A 16589-nucleotide genomic window follows, 5' to 3' on the forward strand; every position below is an offset into this window, starting at 1 on the left:
AGATAAGACAAAATTGCTGCAAGATACATTTAGTAAACTTTTATTTATTCCACTTCAACATCTGATAAATGAGTGTCACACTCTGTAGGCAAATCCCTGTTATCCATATCACGTGTGCTTTAAGCATGATCTCGAAACAAACAAACATTACAAACCTTTTCATATCTTTGCTGTGGCACTTCATTTCATGCTCTTTAATATCTCATTATCAAATGCTCCATAAGCTGCTGAGGTAAAGTTATAGCACATTTCAGAAAATTTAGAAACACTGATTAACAAGAACCTGAAGACAAACTCGATCTGAAGAGGTCTCTGTGTGCAGTACAGTGATCACCACAATAGAGCTGTAGCCTACATGGACAAAACAGTACAAGGACAGATACAAGAACACTAGACCTTGTTAGGTTATGTGGTTTGTATGCTTTACATTAGATGATCTTTTAAATAGGAAAAACTAATTATTTCAGTGATGGAGGAAGTTCTTTTGATAGGGTAGGTTCTCAAATAGAAACTAACTTGAATTTCTGGGAATATATTTGTGTTTTTCTTCCTCAAATCACAACATCCAACAAGAGAGTGCAAGCAAGTGTTCACATTACTTATCATGGAGCTGATCAGTCTTTACATTAAACTGATTAAGAATTTGTTTTCACCATATTAACATTTTCATGTACTGATGTCACTTCATTACAGCTGATAACAAAAAACAATGCTAAGTATAGACGTAGAAGTATAGACCGAAGACAATTAACACCAGACAAGTTAGTAGGCAACATTTTTGTATTAGCACAAGATTGTAAATAGCTATGACATGGTATCATATTTTACCTGATGAAACATTTTTGATTCTTTAAAAAATCTATGATATCTCTTCCTTGGAGTTTGTAAGAACAATCAGCTGTAAAAGCTCTCCACATTTGCGTTCTTTAACTTGTCTGATCTTTTCATATGTGAAGCTGTCATATTATAATGATATCAAGAATAATAAATAATTATATGAAAATAAGCAAAAATAAGAACAATCAGCTGTAAAATCTCTCCACATCTGCGTTCTTTAACTTATCTGATCTTTTTATATGTGAAGCTGTCATCTATCTGACTTTGGCTTTCTTTAAATGATTGCATCTCATGCCCTTCAAAACAGGTCAGTTTAATAACAGGAATATAGGACATAGAAATGATTCCTGATTTTCCCACTAATGTGGTATCAATACTGATATTTTACAGTTGTTGTTTGCTCCAGAGCACCTTACTGTATAAATAACAGTGACTAAAATTTTCAAAGCACTTATATCTGCATAACAACGTCTACACATGACAACCTGGATCTACTGTGAGGAACTCAAAAATAATATACAAAAGACAATATGCAAATAAAATAAACTCAATTCCAATACCTAACATAAAAATAAATAAATAAATGCATATAAAAATTAACATCCAGCAACAGCATTATCAGTTGTTATAAACTGGGATGGATTAAGCTTGAAGCAATGTGTGTGTTCCTAAGCTACATTCCTAAGTCATGTCACTGCATGTTCTCAGTGGCCATTAAGACTGAAGGAATTAGTGCCAATTAAAAGAACCACGGAAAGCTCTTAATGTTACTCCTAAGGGTGTAAAAACTTCTAGTGACAACTTTTTATCCTTCCAGCCATCCTACTATGGAAACTAACCTGGCATGTGTAATGACAGACGAGCTGAATTACTGTAATCAGAATGTGATAGAAACACAGAAGACTTCAAATACAAAATGACTCGGGGCAAAAAGAAGCCTAGAAAAAAAGTTGCTATGAAATAGCTTTCTTTTAGTCTTAGTTTGTGGGTCTGGGTTTGTTTATTCATAGATGAGTCCACAAATCTCCACTTAAACAGGATGAATGCATGGAGGTCATAGTAAGGACAAGAAGTGAACTTGAAAAGTCTTAGTATAAGATGACTGCAGTTCTTTATTCCCCCTCACCGAATAGAATGGACTGCATTGGAAAAAGACATCTTCTTGTTGCCACACATAGCTGGAAAGGAAAGAATGTGCAGACTGGTATCAGACCGCTCTTTTTATGTCCCCTGTTGAAAGTGTAAAGAGTTAGACATGCCGTATCGGGAGGAAACCTGACAGAAAAAATATTAGCAAAAAACATTCCACCACCCTAAACATTATATCACTGAGAAACAGCTTTTCTTGTAACCCAGAACATGAAGAAAATCTTCCTGACTGGATAAACGAACGTGACTCTGAAATAGATCCATAAACTTTGACAACATTTCAGTGAATGCCAGATGGCACTAGACACTGTCCACTGACTTTCCCATGCATTCGGGCACAAGTCTTTTGTAGCTATTATAACCATGTTGCTCCATCTTTGTCAAACAGTTGGCACAGTAACTAATGTTACGCCACAACTTTCCAACTAAAGTTATTTGTTCTTCCCAGATGCATCACATGCGGGAAACCTAGCATTTTTCAGCACTGACCCATTAATCTCAACATTAAGCCAAACAGAATCACGCAAGCTTGTTCCAAAGTCAAATTAAGAAGAAAAACACATGCATCTGAAGGAACATGACATGGCTCCATGACTTAACCCTATAATATTTGATACATTATCAAAACTGAAAAACCTGTTGGAAACAATCTTCTACATGCCTTCTGTCATCTGATTGATAGTTTATACTTTTATAAGTAAAAATGTATAAACCAAACTCTCAGTATAATTGTAAAAATGTCCATCTTCAGTTTAAAGAACAAAACTAATAATCTTTTATATTGTTAGTATTTAAATAAAAAAAATAAAAGAATAACTACTATATTGTTAGTAATATTGAAGCTACTAAAAGAATCATGTTAAAATGTGAGAATGTATCAAATAAGACATATTATTGGGAGATATAGAGTGATAACTGATATTTATATGCATTTTATATCATAATATATGAACCATAAAAGCCTTATGTACCAAATGTGATGCTATTTCAGAATATTATTTTGTTTGCCAGTTGTTTCATGGTTAAAATTAAGCAATACATATTGCTGTGGCAGAAAAAGTTCATTTGACAACAAAAGAGTGTTTTAAAACAAACCTACGTGGTGTGTTTTTCACTTGCTCCTGTGATGGTGCTGCGGTTGGTGCTGGTGGTGTCGTCGTGGGCTTGGGACGCCCCCTCTGACGCTGTGGCCCGGCGAGGCAGAAGCCACTGAGTGATGATGTCCAGCACGAATAGGCTTAGCTATAAGAAAAAGTACAGTTCAGAATGAGACATATTTAGAAAAATAAATTAATCTAAAGTAATTTAATATGCACATAGACATATGGAATATGCATAATATATTTGAGACATTCAGCAATGCATGAGAGGGTTTGGTCATCAGGTAACAGGAGTGGAGGTGGTATTACAGAGTATGTGGTGGCCTCTACTGGATATAATGCAACATTGAGCTCTGAAGATGAAGCACTCTGACCTATCTGTGCGGTGTGTTTCATCCTGGCCTGGTTCTTGGCTCGGATGACCTCTTTGATGCGGTCGACCTCCTGTTGGTACTTCTTACGGTCTCTCATGGCGCTTTCTTTGGCCTCTCTCAGAGCAGACTCCAGGATCTTCACTCGCTCAGCAGTTGCACGCAAGCGCTTTTCCAGTTTGGGCAGCTCACATCTTAAGTCTGCATTATCACATACCAGCTATGGAAATTACAGAATACATAGACAGAATTACTAATACCATATTATTCATTATATTAATTTATAAACAATCATTTATTTGTAATTTATGTGAAGAAAAAAAAATCCTAAAGACCTGCTTGTGGACTTTAGTGAGCTGCTCCAGGTTGTTCTCGAGGAAAATTATTTTCTGTTTTTGTGCCAGACTTCCCCCTGATTCATCAGTGTCCAACTCTGCACTCTACAAAACAGAATTTTTTTTTTTTTCCCACAGGTGGCAGTTGCACTGTATTTATTGAATCATTTAAAAAGCAGTAAAAACTATTACTGCAGATATCACCATACCTCCTCAATTGATTACTCAGGAAAAAGTGTTAAATTTTGTTTTCTAAAATTATGTTTAAATATACAAAAGACGCATTATCAAATTAAATTAGCTCTAATTTGCATAACATTCCAGAACAGAAATCAGAAAACTGGATAAAGCCATGTTCAATATGTTTTGTTTTGTGGACATGAGTTATTATTATTATTTTTTTTTTTTTTACAGAGGATACGTTTGTACATATATCATTTTGTACAATTTATACAACATTATATTCCTAAAAACATGGTAAAAATCTATCTTTTTACACTATCTACCGACATTAATTAACTAATAAAAAATTAAAAAAAAAATGAAAAAAAAAAAATAAAAAAAAAAAAAAAAAAAAAAAAAAAAAACACCATAACATCTGTAAAAACCTTTTACTTATATTTCAACAAAATAAAACAAGAATTTTATTCAGAATTTAGATTGGAATGAACCTACTACTGAATGGAGATTTTTGGCTCAGTGCATTAGAAAACAGCCTTTAATGATATGTATTGAAATTCATATCTACAGACCCACATAGATAAAGTGTAACAAAATAAATGCTTATATGTGTGTTTTGGATATGTTCTATCCACTAAAGAAAAAGAAGACATTTTATAGAAGCAAAAATAGCCCAAAATCTCAGTATTGGCCAATGCATGAAACAATGCTTTTGCATGTAGTGTCTTGCTTTAACATGTTTCCTTATTCCTATTTTTGTCTAGTTTTGCATCATTAGAAGCAGTAACTGGAAACTGTTGGTCAGAGAATACTAGCACATTGCCACTCAGATGAAAAAAGTTATATCATAAAATAAGTTTTGTATACGCACTCGTCCAATGCGATTATTGATGTCCTGGATGAACAGGACACGGAGGTTGTGGAGAGTCTGGAGCTCTTTAGCCTTGTAGAAGAGAAAATGTCATGATCAGTGATCTAAAAAAATACTTTATACAAGAATAACAGCTATACACAGGTTGAATATTCAAGATGAACAACTCTGATATGGACAAACTAATGTCATGTTACTCACCACAGTCTCTTCCAGACCCTTGAGATCTTCTTGAGCTTGCTCCCTCTTCTCATTCAGCAAGCTAATTACAACAGAAATGTCTTTATTAGAGGAACAGAGCTGTTTTACAAACATTGTCACTCATAAAATCTTTCACTGACTTATTCCATGAGCAGATCATATATATGACTTTTTAATATGAGCAGCTGACTCACAGAAGCTTCTGCAGCCTCTCGTCCTTCTTCTGTTCCTCCTGTTTCAGCTTTTCATAGTCAGACATGAACTGCTTCTGTTCAAGTTGAAGAGCCTGGTTCACACTGATAGCAGAGAATTACTGAATGAATCAAACTGTTTTGATAAGTTCATTAATTTGGAGCAATGCCAGTCAAAAGCAGATGTATTAAATGTCTCAAAATAAATATTAGATATAAAACAATTATAGAACTGGCCAGAAGTAATCAGAAATAAAGTACTTACTCCTTCAGCTCATCCAAGATCCTCTGTTTCTCTTCTATCTCATCTCGCAGACGTGAGAGCTGCTTCTGATGAGCTTCTCTGTGGCTTTCCATCTGCTGTTCCAGGGCTTTCTACATTCAGGTGCACATGGGATTTACATATTGAATATAAATGGCACAATATTAATCTTCTAGGGCAAGCTGGCTTGAAATTTTATACATTTAACAACAGGTTTAATATGCAGAAACAGCTATATGTAGGTTGATTTCCTGTAACATTGCTCTGATTGTTTGAGCTTGACAAAGGAACTTTTGGTAAGCCATTGGCATGGGTTTTGAGAGGGTTATCTAAATGTTCAGTTCATTACCTTCATCTCCTCAGCGTCCTGTATCCTGTTCATGTGTTCCTTTTCCTTATCCAGGACTGACACCTCATGCATCTTTTCTGCATTAACCAAAATATTCACAAAACTTTCAGAAGATTTTTACATGTATAGTAAAATCACTGTGAATGAAACATATTGTGCTTGTTTGAATTTCAATATAATATAATATCACAGTATTATGTGGCAACAAATTGATAGTAAATACTACAAAAAGTATATGTGCATCACAAAGACCTTGCGCATGGAGTTTAGCGAGCTCCTCCATCAGAGAGTCGTGGCTTTCCTCCAGCTGTCTTTTCTTCTGTTCCATGTTCTGCATGTAGTCGGTGAGGGATTTGATCTTTGCTTGATGCTAGACACATGAAAATAAAATGCAAAAACAATGGTTTCAAAAAGAAAAAGTGAACACCTTTAAATCTTGAATTTAACACCTTTTAAAAAATATTTGATTAATCTAATATAAAATAGATGTTAAAATATGTTGATGGGGACAGGCCTGAAATAGAGAAATGTTTGAAGATTTTCAGTTTCTCCTCTTTAAATGAAGAAAAGGTGATTAAAAAGAAACAAAGCAACTATAATCTATCAGTTAATAATGTATTTTTTTAACTCCTTAAAATCATCCAAAGGGACATAAAAGTTATTAAGAATCACCCATTTACAGTGTTCTGTTCTATAATCACCACTAGAAGGCGCTTTTTTCCTGCTTTAAATAAATCAGTGCGTGTACCTGAGAGATCAGGAGCTGGCAGGAAGAGAGCTCTTTCTCGTTGGCCTGCATTTTACGCATTGTGTCGGCCTGTGTGCTCTCAAGCTGTTTACTGCGGTTGGCCAGAGACTTCACTTCTGACTTCATCTTACTGATGAAGAGCCGTGCCAAGGTGAATTCCTCCTCCATTCCTCCGGTCATCTCTGTCATCTGAATAAAAAAAGAGAAACCAAATGAATTAATTAATTTCAATAAATTCATTTGCTATTTGAATCTCTGTCATCAAAAGTGACAGTAAAGATGTTACAAATAAATTCTATTTCAAATAAATGAAAAAATATAATGGTTGCTGTAAATGTATCACAGTTTCCAAAAATATATTAAGCAACTGTTTTCAGAATTGATAAAAATAATAAAAACAGTTTCTTGAGAAGCAAATCAGCATTTTAGAATGATTTCTGAAGGATCATGTGAGACTGAAGACTGGAGTAATGATGCTGAAAATTCAGCTTCGCCATCAGTGTAAAAATGTAATAAATGGCATTTCAATATCATTCAAATATATTAAAACAGTTCTCTTAAACTACATTAATATTTCACAATATTACTGTTTTTATTGTATTTTTGATCAAATAACATCCTTTGTAAGCATATAGGAGATTTCCTTCAAAAAACATTTTAAAAAAATCTTAACGACTCCGAACTTTTGAATGGTAGTGCATACAATTTGCATTTATGTAAATAACCACATATTCACATGTGTATGTAAGTGGTTGTGAGGTGTTGTGAGCAATTTACAAATTACATAAGAAATTGAAATACATCTGCACAACATAATAGGCTTACTTTTAAAACTGATTGTATCTTTTGTTAAGCAAATAAGTGTTTCCTTTATTAAGCAGTGTATTCTTACCTTGTGGTCATTCAAGGCAATCACGCTGCCAATCTCATTGAGGTCCCGGAGCAAGAGACTGAGGATCTCTGCTGATCTCTTCTTGTGATGTCGACTGAGCTCCTGCAGGGCAGACAGATCCCTCTCCACACCAGCCAGAGCTGCCTAGAGATAACAGGACAATATCAAAGCTACATCACCATCACTCTTCATTCACATGAGCTTTCCTTATTCTACTTACAGTCTTCTGCATAAGCTCTTCTGTGAGCTGTTGGTTTGTCTTGCTTCTCTCCTCCACCTCATGGCTTTTCTGGTCGTAGTTCACTGCTAGCTCCTCCAAGGCCTGGAGCACCTCCTTCACCTCCTCTTTAGCTGCTTCGTTCTCATGCTGCAAACGGTTTAGATCTTCCTGGATCTTCTCATAGTCACGCCGTGTGGATGCCAATAACTGTAAAAATGCAGGATGGAGAAGTCAGACATCAATGTTAGAGAAATGTCAGAGGAATGTCTAGAGCTTTACTTACAGAATTCCTACTTCTTTGTCGTTAATTTATACATAAGCATTCAAAAGTTTGTGGTCAGTAAGATTTTTTCTTTTTTTAGTAAAAGAAATATATTTATTCAGCAAGAACCAAAAAAATAAAATAAAATTAAAAAAAAATAATAATCTTTAGCGCCAAATCAGCATATTAGAATGATTTCTGAAGGATCGTGTGACACTGAAGGCTGGAGTAATGATGCTGAAAATTCAGTTTTGGCATCACAGGAAATAAATGACAATTTAAAATATATTAAAAAAGAAAAAAGTCATTTTAAATTGTAATAATATTTCATAATATATATATATATATATATATATAATATATATATATATATATATATATATATAATATAGTATATATATATATTTCATATTTAATCAGAGATAGCAAAACTATCAGACCTCAGATGGAAGTAAAGGGTATCATTTCATAAGAACATACAGTATGTGATCACTGGAATGCTGTTTAGAATGATTTAATAAGTAATATGGGGGAAACATTGGGATTTTTGAGCTCCTGGGGTGTTTCCAAGTGTTTCAAAAGACACTATTAGAGATCCAGTGGAACTGTTTCCATGGGAACAACAATTATTATTAAATGTCTTCCATATCCACCTGTATAATTAGGAGCAGTTTTGCTTTGTTGCCACTCTTTGTACCTGAATGGAATTTCTAAGTACAGGCAATGAGATGATAGAGCACAATATAAAACACTGATTATTATTTTTTTGTTTAACATGTTCTATTGCAATGAAGGAATGCATAACAGCCAGCCAGTGATCGGCTAGTAGCATATGTATGTTTACCCAGGTAAAACTTTTTCATAATAATTTCCCTTTCACGGCTCCTTCTTGTTTCAGTTTCAGATGCATTGCAGACAAAGCATGATGGGAAGGCATGTTACATCATAAATTGCAGAGGGCATGAGTTTTCTGCTCTATGTTGCTGCTCTTGAGCCGGACTCACCTCATCCTGATCCACCATCTGCTGCTTCAGGTTCTCTGCCAGCTGACTGTGCTGGTTGATCTCATCATCCTGTGGTGAAAGACAGAAGGAGAGAGGAAGGTCTGAGTTGTGAAGGCTGCACTTCCTGATGCACTTTTCTAACAGTGTGTGAGAGGTATTTATCACCTTGTCGTCTAGTTGCTGATACAGGTCATTGATCAGCTCCTCATACTGGGTTTTCTCTGAATCAGAAAGAGGCTCAGGGGGCGGAGCCGAAGTGTCAATTATGGGAGCGGCTTCAGAATTCTTTACTTCCTTACTGCTGTGCTGCTCATTAACAGGTACAGCCTCACCTAAAGATAAAGAGGTAAAATAAGTCAGTCCAACACCACTGCAACAGTTTTTAAAAAAAAATAATTATCAAGTGGCTTTGGATTTCTCATATGAATTTTTTTGTCAAATAAAAAAAATAATAAAATAGCATAGGCATTGGTTTCTTCATTAATAAAAGGAACAAGGCTTTCAGGAAACAGTCCTGCAGCCTTGATAATAAAGACAGATGAGAACTACTGATTGGATGTAAAGGAAAGAACAGCTGCACACAGTCTCAGTGCTAATCTCTGGGCTTTATAGTGCTGTGAATATAGCCGGTGAACTCATCTGTGTGCATCTGTCAAGCATCTGTGTGTTTTATGTGCAGGAGAGGTGGAGGGAGCTGATAACACAGACAAAAAATACAAATAAAAACCTATTCATTGGGATGCAGGAGAGAGAAAGTGAGAGCTTAAAAACATATCAGGATTCAAAGAAGGGAAAAAATGAAAAGTTTTGGACATGTCTGAGGCTGAATATGTCACTACAAATATTTTAATAAAGAAAGTAATTTTGCCATATAAAGTGGTGTTGACATAAACTGTGAGTGCTTTGTAACAAACATGCTTTGATTAATGGCAGGCCTGTTTGTTTTTGCTTCATTATGTGTGCATCATTAGACAATCTGTGTAATTAATGCTAACTGGTATTTATCATTGCCAATCATTGTGGATTTTTGTCATCAGTAAATACACGGTTTATATGAAGGGCAGTTTGTGTCAAGTTCTCATCAATATAACAAAATAATAACAAACATTAAAATAAATTAATTTCCTCTTTGGAAACCATCAAATCCATGAAATTACCATGAAATCATTGTTTTACTCAAAAACAGAAATTGGTTCTGGCCGTAATAAGTCTTCAACAAACAGAGGAAGAGGAAATAACTGGCTCCTCATTGTGGAGTTAATTTTAGGACTCAAATTGCAAAAAACAAAGCTTTTGTTAAGACAATTACAACCAAAACTGACTGTTCTCTGCAAATTAGACCAAGCAAATCAAATGATATGCATCATCTCTACCATTATAGTATTTTCAAATCAACCACTACATACTGTATGTCAAGCATCATTTCAATTAAATTTTCCTCAGTAATATATATATATTGTTTGTAGCTTGTTTTTTCACATCTGTGCTTGCTCTCCATCTTCTCTCTTTACCTTTCTGCCATCGTTTGAGCTCATTTTCTAGCCTCTGGATGATGATTTTTAGACTTCTGGTCTTCTCTTTCTCTTTCTCATATTTCTTCTTCCATTCCTCGGCTGTGAGCTCCATGTTCACAGAAACTGTGTTTTTGATGGTTTTGGCCCTGTGTGAATAGAGCAAGGTGGAAATTATTTGTATATGCACATATTTTCTCTTCATACAGTTAAAGAGAAATCTTCTAGGGCATAAAAGGGCTTCACCGTTGGCCAAACATGAGTGTGGATTTGGTCTCAGCCTCATTGAATACAGAGGGAGAGGCACAGATTACGATGGTTGTTCTGCAGTTCCCACCCAAAGAGTCCTGCAGGATCCTGGTCATTTTACTGTCTCTGTATGGCACATGGGTTTTCTGTAATGAGAAAGAGAAGGCAAAACAATAAATAATGTATAAAGCAAATCTTGCTTTGTACTCTGTAAAGCCTACATTATAGAAGATGAGTAGCATTTCAGAGAAAAGAGTGGAAGTGGAAGAAAAAAGAAAACGTCGAGCACTTACGGTTCCTTCAGCCAGGGCTGAGATGACATTCCCCAGAGCAGAGAGAGACTTGTTAATATTTTTAGCCTCGTCCAATACAGATCCTTCTGCTCCAGTTTTACTGACCTGTGAAAGAGAAAGAGACACAGAGAGGTCGAGAGAGAGCGAAAGAGAGAGAGAGTGGGGGTATAACATCATTATCAAATCTATTTTGTATTATGACTATGTCAGGGATTTTGAACTATAATTCTTACAAAACATAATTATTGATCATATATAGTGGGATACAAAAGGCTGAGGTATTACTGAAAATATAATCTAATTTAAAACTTGGAAATTAACCTTTAGAATTTTGAGGGTCAAGAAAAAAAACATAATATAAAGACAATATGATCAAATATATCTATAAAAGATAATGTTATTAAGTTAAATGTCATTTTTTGTTATTTTTGTATTACTTCTGTAGATACAAATAGAGATAAAACAAAGGCAACAACAGAATATAAAAAATCACTAAAAGCATGCCTTTTCACTTCCTGCAAGATCCACTAGGTAGAGTTTTCCGCTCAATTTCTTCTCTGTCTCCACATTCTCCTGCTTAATATTAATGAGGAAAATGCTGTGACTGCGGGAGCTGTGCTCATTCATGTCTGTAACACAATGTATCATCAGAGGACAGTGGTTCAGGGTAAAAACTGTGTGACACGAGGTCAAGATAACAGCACTGTGTATTAGTTATGTTTGATTCAAGATGAGATGTGTTATATCAGGGAATAAGGAATAGTAACTCACTTGTAACAGCCACATGACGATTGGATTTACCCTCATCAATCACATCCATGACATCCTCTGGACTGGACACAAAACGCTCTGTACAACCCTGGCATTGGAACAGCATCAAAAGACACAAGACATCAAGGAAGTGTTTCCCTCATGCCTGGTGACTAAAAAATACTGCACTGTACTGTAAATCTTTCCTACCTTGACAAATGGCACCCTGTTCTTATCCTCATGGACAGCCAGGTTGGTTTTGGAAACTTTAGAATTGGACAACATTGGACAAATTTAATTTACATCATGAAAAAAAAAAGTAATATAATTTTAAAAAGAATCTTGATAGAACGAAGAAGAATGTGATTGTTTTAATCTCACCATCAAGCAAGTCTCTGATTTTGTCCAGGTAGATTTCAAAATAAGAGACCTGTGATAAGGGATGACCATTAATTCAAAAAAAGGTTTTATTTAAAAAAAAAAAATAATAATAATAATAATAATATTATTTAACAAAACATTTCAAAATGCACATCAAAGACATAACAAAGTAATTGTAGTCTACCAACAACAACAACAACAACAACAAAAAGCTTTTTTTTTCTCTCGCTCCGATTAGTTAATATATGAATATTATTAAAAACAATATAGAATTTGATAGTTTCACATGGGAAATACACAAGCAGATTTAATGCTGAATGTTTTCACCTTGATATGGAACTCCAGGTTCTCATCCATAGAGTAGATGTGGTCAAAGATGTCCTGGGCGATGCGAGGGATGATGCCCTTCAGCTGTGAGTTATGGAGCTGTCCCTGTGTGCATGTTGCAGAGGACAATTATTACTTTAATTATTGGCATCTTATCAAAATATTTGATAAGATGCCAATTTATTTCTAGAAACAAATGACAGTTTGTGTTAGAACTATGCACTGCATTGAAGAATTTCTATTTCCCTCTATGATATGTATGTAATGTGAATAAGGATTATATAAGTATTCCCTCTGAAGAATGTATGAGGACATCCTGTTTGGCATAATTTGCATCTTTCAATGGTGACTAAGTCATTCATTTTCAAAAATATTTTACAACTGAATTTATTGACTTTATATTTAAAAGACTTGCTGAAAGCGCAGGCTGTTTCCAGCTCAGTGCCTGCAGTCAAGTGGCATTTTGCAGCCTTTGCAGCAGTTTGGCATTTCAGTCATTTTATGAAGGATGCTGAGAGATGTTCATCCATCTAGAGCCTTTTCTGAGCATGAGCATGTGCTGAAAGGTTATTATATTACTGAACTATATAGAAATGTATGAACTTGATACCAATCGTGATATGATAGTTTCTTCCTTACCTCCATAGTGTGTGTCTTCCCTGATGAGGTTTGCCCATATGCAAAGATTGTCCCATTATATCCATCCAGCACATCTGAAATGCAAGACTCGTGATTTAAAATGTAAAAAAAAATATATATATTTTTTAAGGTCACTATAATTTAACCTTTCATGCAGCTTTATGTAATGTATATACAACCTTTAACAATCTGTTTGGCACAGGTATCATAAACTTGTTCCTGTGTTGTGTTCGGAGGAAAGACTCGGTCAAAGATATACGGCTTGCCCTAAAAAAGAAACATTAGTCAAGATCCAATTATTTAACAGGTCTTAACACGTAAAATAGTTCAAGAGGCAACTCTAAAAGAAAATATCATTAACATTTTGTTTTAAGCTTTAAAAGCCCACAGTATGTATATCTTTAATACCCACAATAACACAGACTTTACAGATTAAAAATATGTGTTAGTAAATGTGGAGTAAATCAGCCCTCCTTTTTTTCTTTGATTAGTTGAAATACAAATGTTCTTCACACTTGCACAGAACCTCAATTTTTTTTCCCAAACAGAAGAAGAAAATTCATAACAACACACACTTATGAATGAATGGTGTATTAAATGGAAACTATGGTTTTAGACAGCTAATGATCAAAGCTGGATGCTTACCAGTAAGACTGAAATTGTAAAGTTTGATTTCATTATTTATCATATTCATTTGAGAATTAATCTATTTTTAAATCAACTCTCATAAATGGCCCCAGCACCTTTGTTTTGCTGATGCTGCACAGATTCTACTAATGGCTATTTATTAAGTTCCCCAGACGATTTAAGGGGTATACATTGTGATGAATGCAGCCCGACCCCCAGCTGCCAGTCAATCTTACTGAGCCCCAACAAATCCCTCTCTTTTGTTTTGATTCTCTGAGCCGGAGCCTGAACCTGCAGATGAAATCTACAAACTTTAAATGATAAGCAATGAAAATTAACTCTCCAAAGAAAGAACTATGTGCAGGGAAATATCTTTTAACCCTCTGAGGTCGGCAAATGCACATTTTTTCCTGATAAAGCAGAAAATAACTTAAAATTACTTAAATTTTTGGTCATACAGATACAAAATGTTTTGGAATTCTGTCTGATGATGCTTCTGACACAGAAATGACTTCTTCTCTCTTCTGTTATATTTGAAAGGATAATGCATGTTTTTCTATTTCAGATGGGTTTGTTGAATAGAAATAGTACATTACATACAGCATTTCAATAAATTCTATGGATACAAATTTGTATTGTACATATATCTAATGATGCAGTAAATGTAATAGTTGTTTGTAATGTAATAATCTTTCACACAATCAATGACTTTCAGGTGACCTAAAACAGACCTGCCTTTGCCCTGTTGATTATCTGTGTAAAAAGTCACACAAAACACTAATACTGCTGTATAAGGGTTGACAGTATTCCCACTGACACATGATGTTTCTGTCTGTGTATTTGATTAAGCCAGTTGGGGTCAAGCATCCCTGCCGAGACACAAATGAGAGCTGTTGATCAAACCCAGACCGTCACCACGGAAACTACATCTCACCCCGGAAAGAAATGCACTGATTGACTGATAGTCAGCACCTGTCTCCTGGCCAATACAGAAAGAGAATAAGATGATTGCTGGATGTGACAACCATCTCTTCCTTCCATCTCTCTATTTTTGTCCAACATTTTATGTGATAATTCAAATAAATACAGCAGATTAAAATTAATTCTTGTAATGTAGAAACAAGAACAAAACAGTAAATAGACAAGGACATTTACATTAAATCTTGCATTAGACTTTTATTCATGTGTTGCAATCTGAACACAATCTTTTATAAACACAAACACTAGCTGTATACAAAAGCACATGTGTTCAGGCCAATGCATTCTTTTAGTCAATAATTTATGCATATTATCTGGGGACCATCAAGATCATTTCCAAGAGTGCATGATTTTACCACATTCAATCAAAAATCTATATTGCTTACTTCCTGAACAAATACTTGAAAGGATAATGCATGTTTTTCTATTTCAGATGGATCTGTAGAATAGAAATAGCACATTACATACAGTATTTCAATAAATTATATAGACACAAATGTGCGTTGTAAATAAATCTAATAATGCAGTAAATGTAAGAGTTGTTTGCAAGGTGGTGCAGAAGATAATGTCAAAATATAAAAGAGGACAAGAAATACAACAAGAATGGGGTTTATATAAGCAACATGAGACGGTGTGTGTCAAACAACAATTGTCCCAGTCCTCTGTGGACTGGCTTAAATATTCTACTAAATTGGCCTAACCGTACCTTGGCAGTCCTGACCCCTCACATGGCACCTCTGTCACTACGGCAACGTAAATTACTAGCAGGAGCCCTGGGCCTCTTTGTGGCCTTGTGCATATAAAAGGACATTACCACCCACATTAAACACTGCTGACCAGTCAACCCTCATAAAGCAAAACATCAAATCCAGCCTGATATTAACAAGCTGCAAATGATTAGTAATTTCTCACTATCACAAGCTGTCCTATAAATCTCCCTGCAAGTGTTTTGTGGTGAATATTATTAATTTATAATATTCACTCAATATATTAATTTAAGTAGTTTATACTCAAACACAAACCATGTAAACCCTTTACTGCTGGTTGATTATATTAAACTATGAATTAATTAATAATTAAAGAAATAAATCATTATAAAATAATTTAGAATTGTTTATACTTTTAAATATAATTTTAAAATACTTTTACTTTAAAGAAACAATTTATCAAAATTGTTGCAGCTTTTTTTTTTTTTTATAAAATTGTTGCAATGTTGCTCAATCTTTTTAATGAAATAAAGAGTATAAATAAAGTATAAATAAAAAACAACATATTTAAATAACAAATATTAATAATAGAATACCATCATTTTTAAAACTATATAATTACTCTTCACATTTTCAGTCCAATTACATTTCCTTCAGTAATTCAGAGGCTGATTAAAAATGGCAAATTTAATTTCATTGCAAGTCTGTGGAAGTTTATATCTGTGATCCTTAATGGACCAGATATTCTTTTGCATATCAAGTTAACTTATTCAGAATTAGTTTCATACATGAAATGCAAATGATAGATAGATCTTCATTTCTATATATTTCCGGTTCATCACAGCTGTTGGGGGAGGAGGTGTGAAATTCACCCTTTCCCCCACAAATGAATTTGATTTTATTGACTGTTTGAAATCTATTGCATAAAAGCACCACACGGAAAGGTTCACTACTAAACAACAATCACCAATGAGATGCAGTTAGATAAATAATAAATGTACAAATAATACCCAGATCTCGATTCACAGTCACACTTGTATCCTAAATCTAAATGTCTGGCATCAGGAACATCAGGCTGTGCAGAACCTGCAGGGTACCATTAAAGAGAATTTACATTAGAAGCAGAAGTCTAATACCTGCTACGCTCGACTTTGT

At 34.5% G+C, this 16589-nt stretch overlaps 1 protein-coding gene across 5 annotated transcripts in view; it reads right to left on the minus strand.

The window, feature by feature from the left end:
• Positions 1–28: 28 nt before the first annotated feature.
• Positions 29–16589, minus strand: part of kif5c (kinesin family member 5C) — an 18588-nt gene continuing 2027 nt past the window's right edge. Inside the window, exons 2-26 of one of the 5 annotated variants that reach the window (XM_042763605.1) lie at positions 13302–13389; positions 13123–13196; positions 12484–12588; positions 12157–12205; positions 11986–12041; positions 11797–11884; positions 11530–11654; positions 11026–11130; positions 10730–10878; positions 10484–10632; positions 9138–9304; positions 8973–9041; positions 7707–7913; positions 7487–7630; positions 6595–6783; positions 6099–6216; positions 5847–5923; positions 5501–5610; positions 5239–5340; positions 5045–5105; positions 4844–4915; positions 3793–3897; positions 3461–3677; positions 3086–3228; positions 29–2015 (exon numbers count right to left, since the gene is read on the minus strand). In XM_042763605.1, coding sequence (XP_042619539.1) covers positions 3098–3228; positions 3461–3677; positions 3793–3897; positions 4844–4915; positions 5045–5105; positions 5239–5340; positions 5501–5610; positions 5847–5923; positions 6099–6216; positions 6595–6783; positions 7487–7630; positions 7707–7913; positions 8973–9041; positions 9138–9304; positions 10484–10632; positions 10730–10878; positions 11026–11130; positions 11530–11654; positions 11797–11884; positions 11986–12041; positions 12157–12205; positions 12484–12588; positions 13123–13196; positions 13302–13389 — 2757 coding nt within the window. In that variant the 3' untranslated portion in view covers positions 29–2015; positions 3086–3097. Of the gene's footprint in view, positions 2113–3081; positions 3229–3460; positions 3678–3792; positions 3898–4843; positions 4916–5044; positions 5106–5238; positions 5341–5500; positions 5611–5846; positions 5924–6098; positions 6217–6594; positions 6784–7486; positions 7631–7706; positions 7914–8972; positions 9042–9137; positions 9305–10483; positions 10633–10729; positions 10879–11025; positions 11131–11529; positions 11655–11796; positions 11885–11985; positions 12042–12156; positions 12206–12483; positions 12589–13122; positions 13197–13301; positions 13390–16589 lie in introns of all 5 variants that reach the window. The other 4 variants (XM_042763602.1, XM_042763606.1, XM_042763604.1 and 1 more) reach the window with 4 other exon arrangements.

This window comes from Cyprinus carpio, chromosome A9 (assembly GCF_018340385.1).
Source record: "Cyprinus carpio isolate SPL01 chromosome A9, ASM1834038v1, whole genome shotgun sequence".
Classification (NCBI taxonomy): Eukaryota; Metazoa; Chordata; class Actinopteri; order Cypriniformes; family Cyprinidae; genus Cyprinus; species Cyprinus carpio.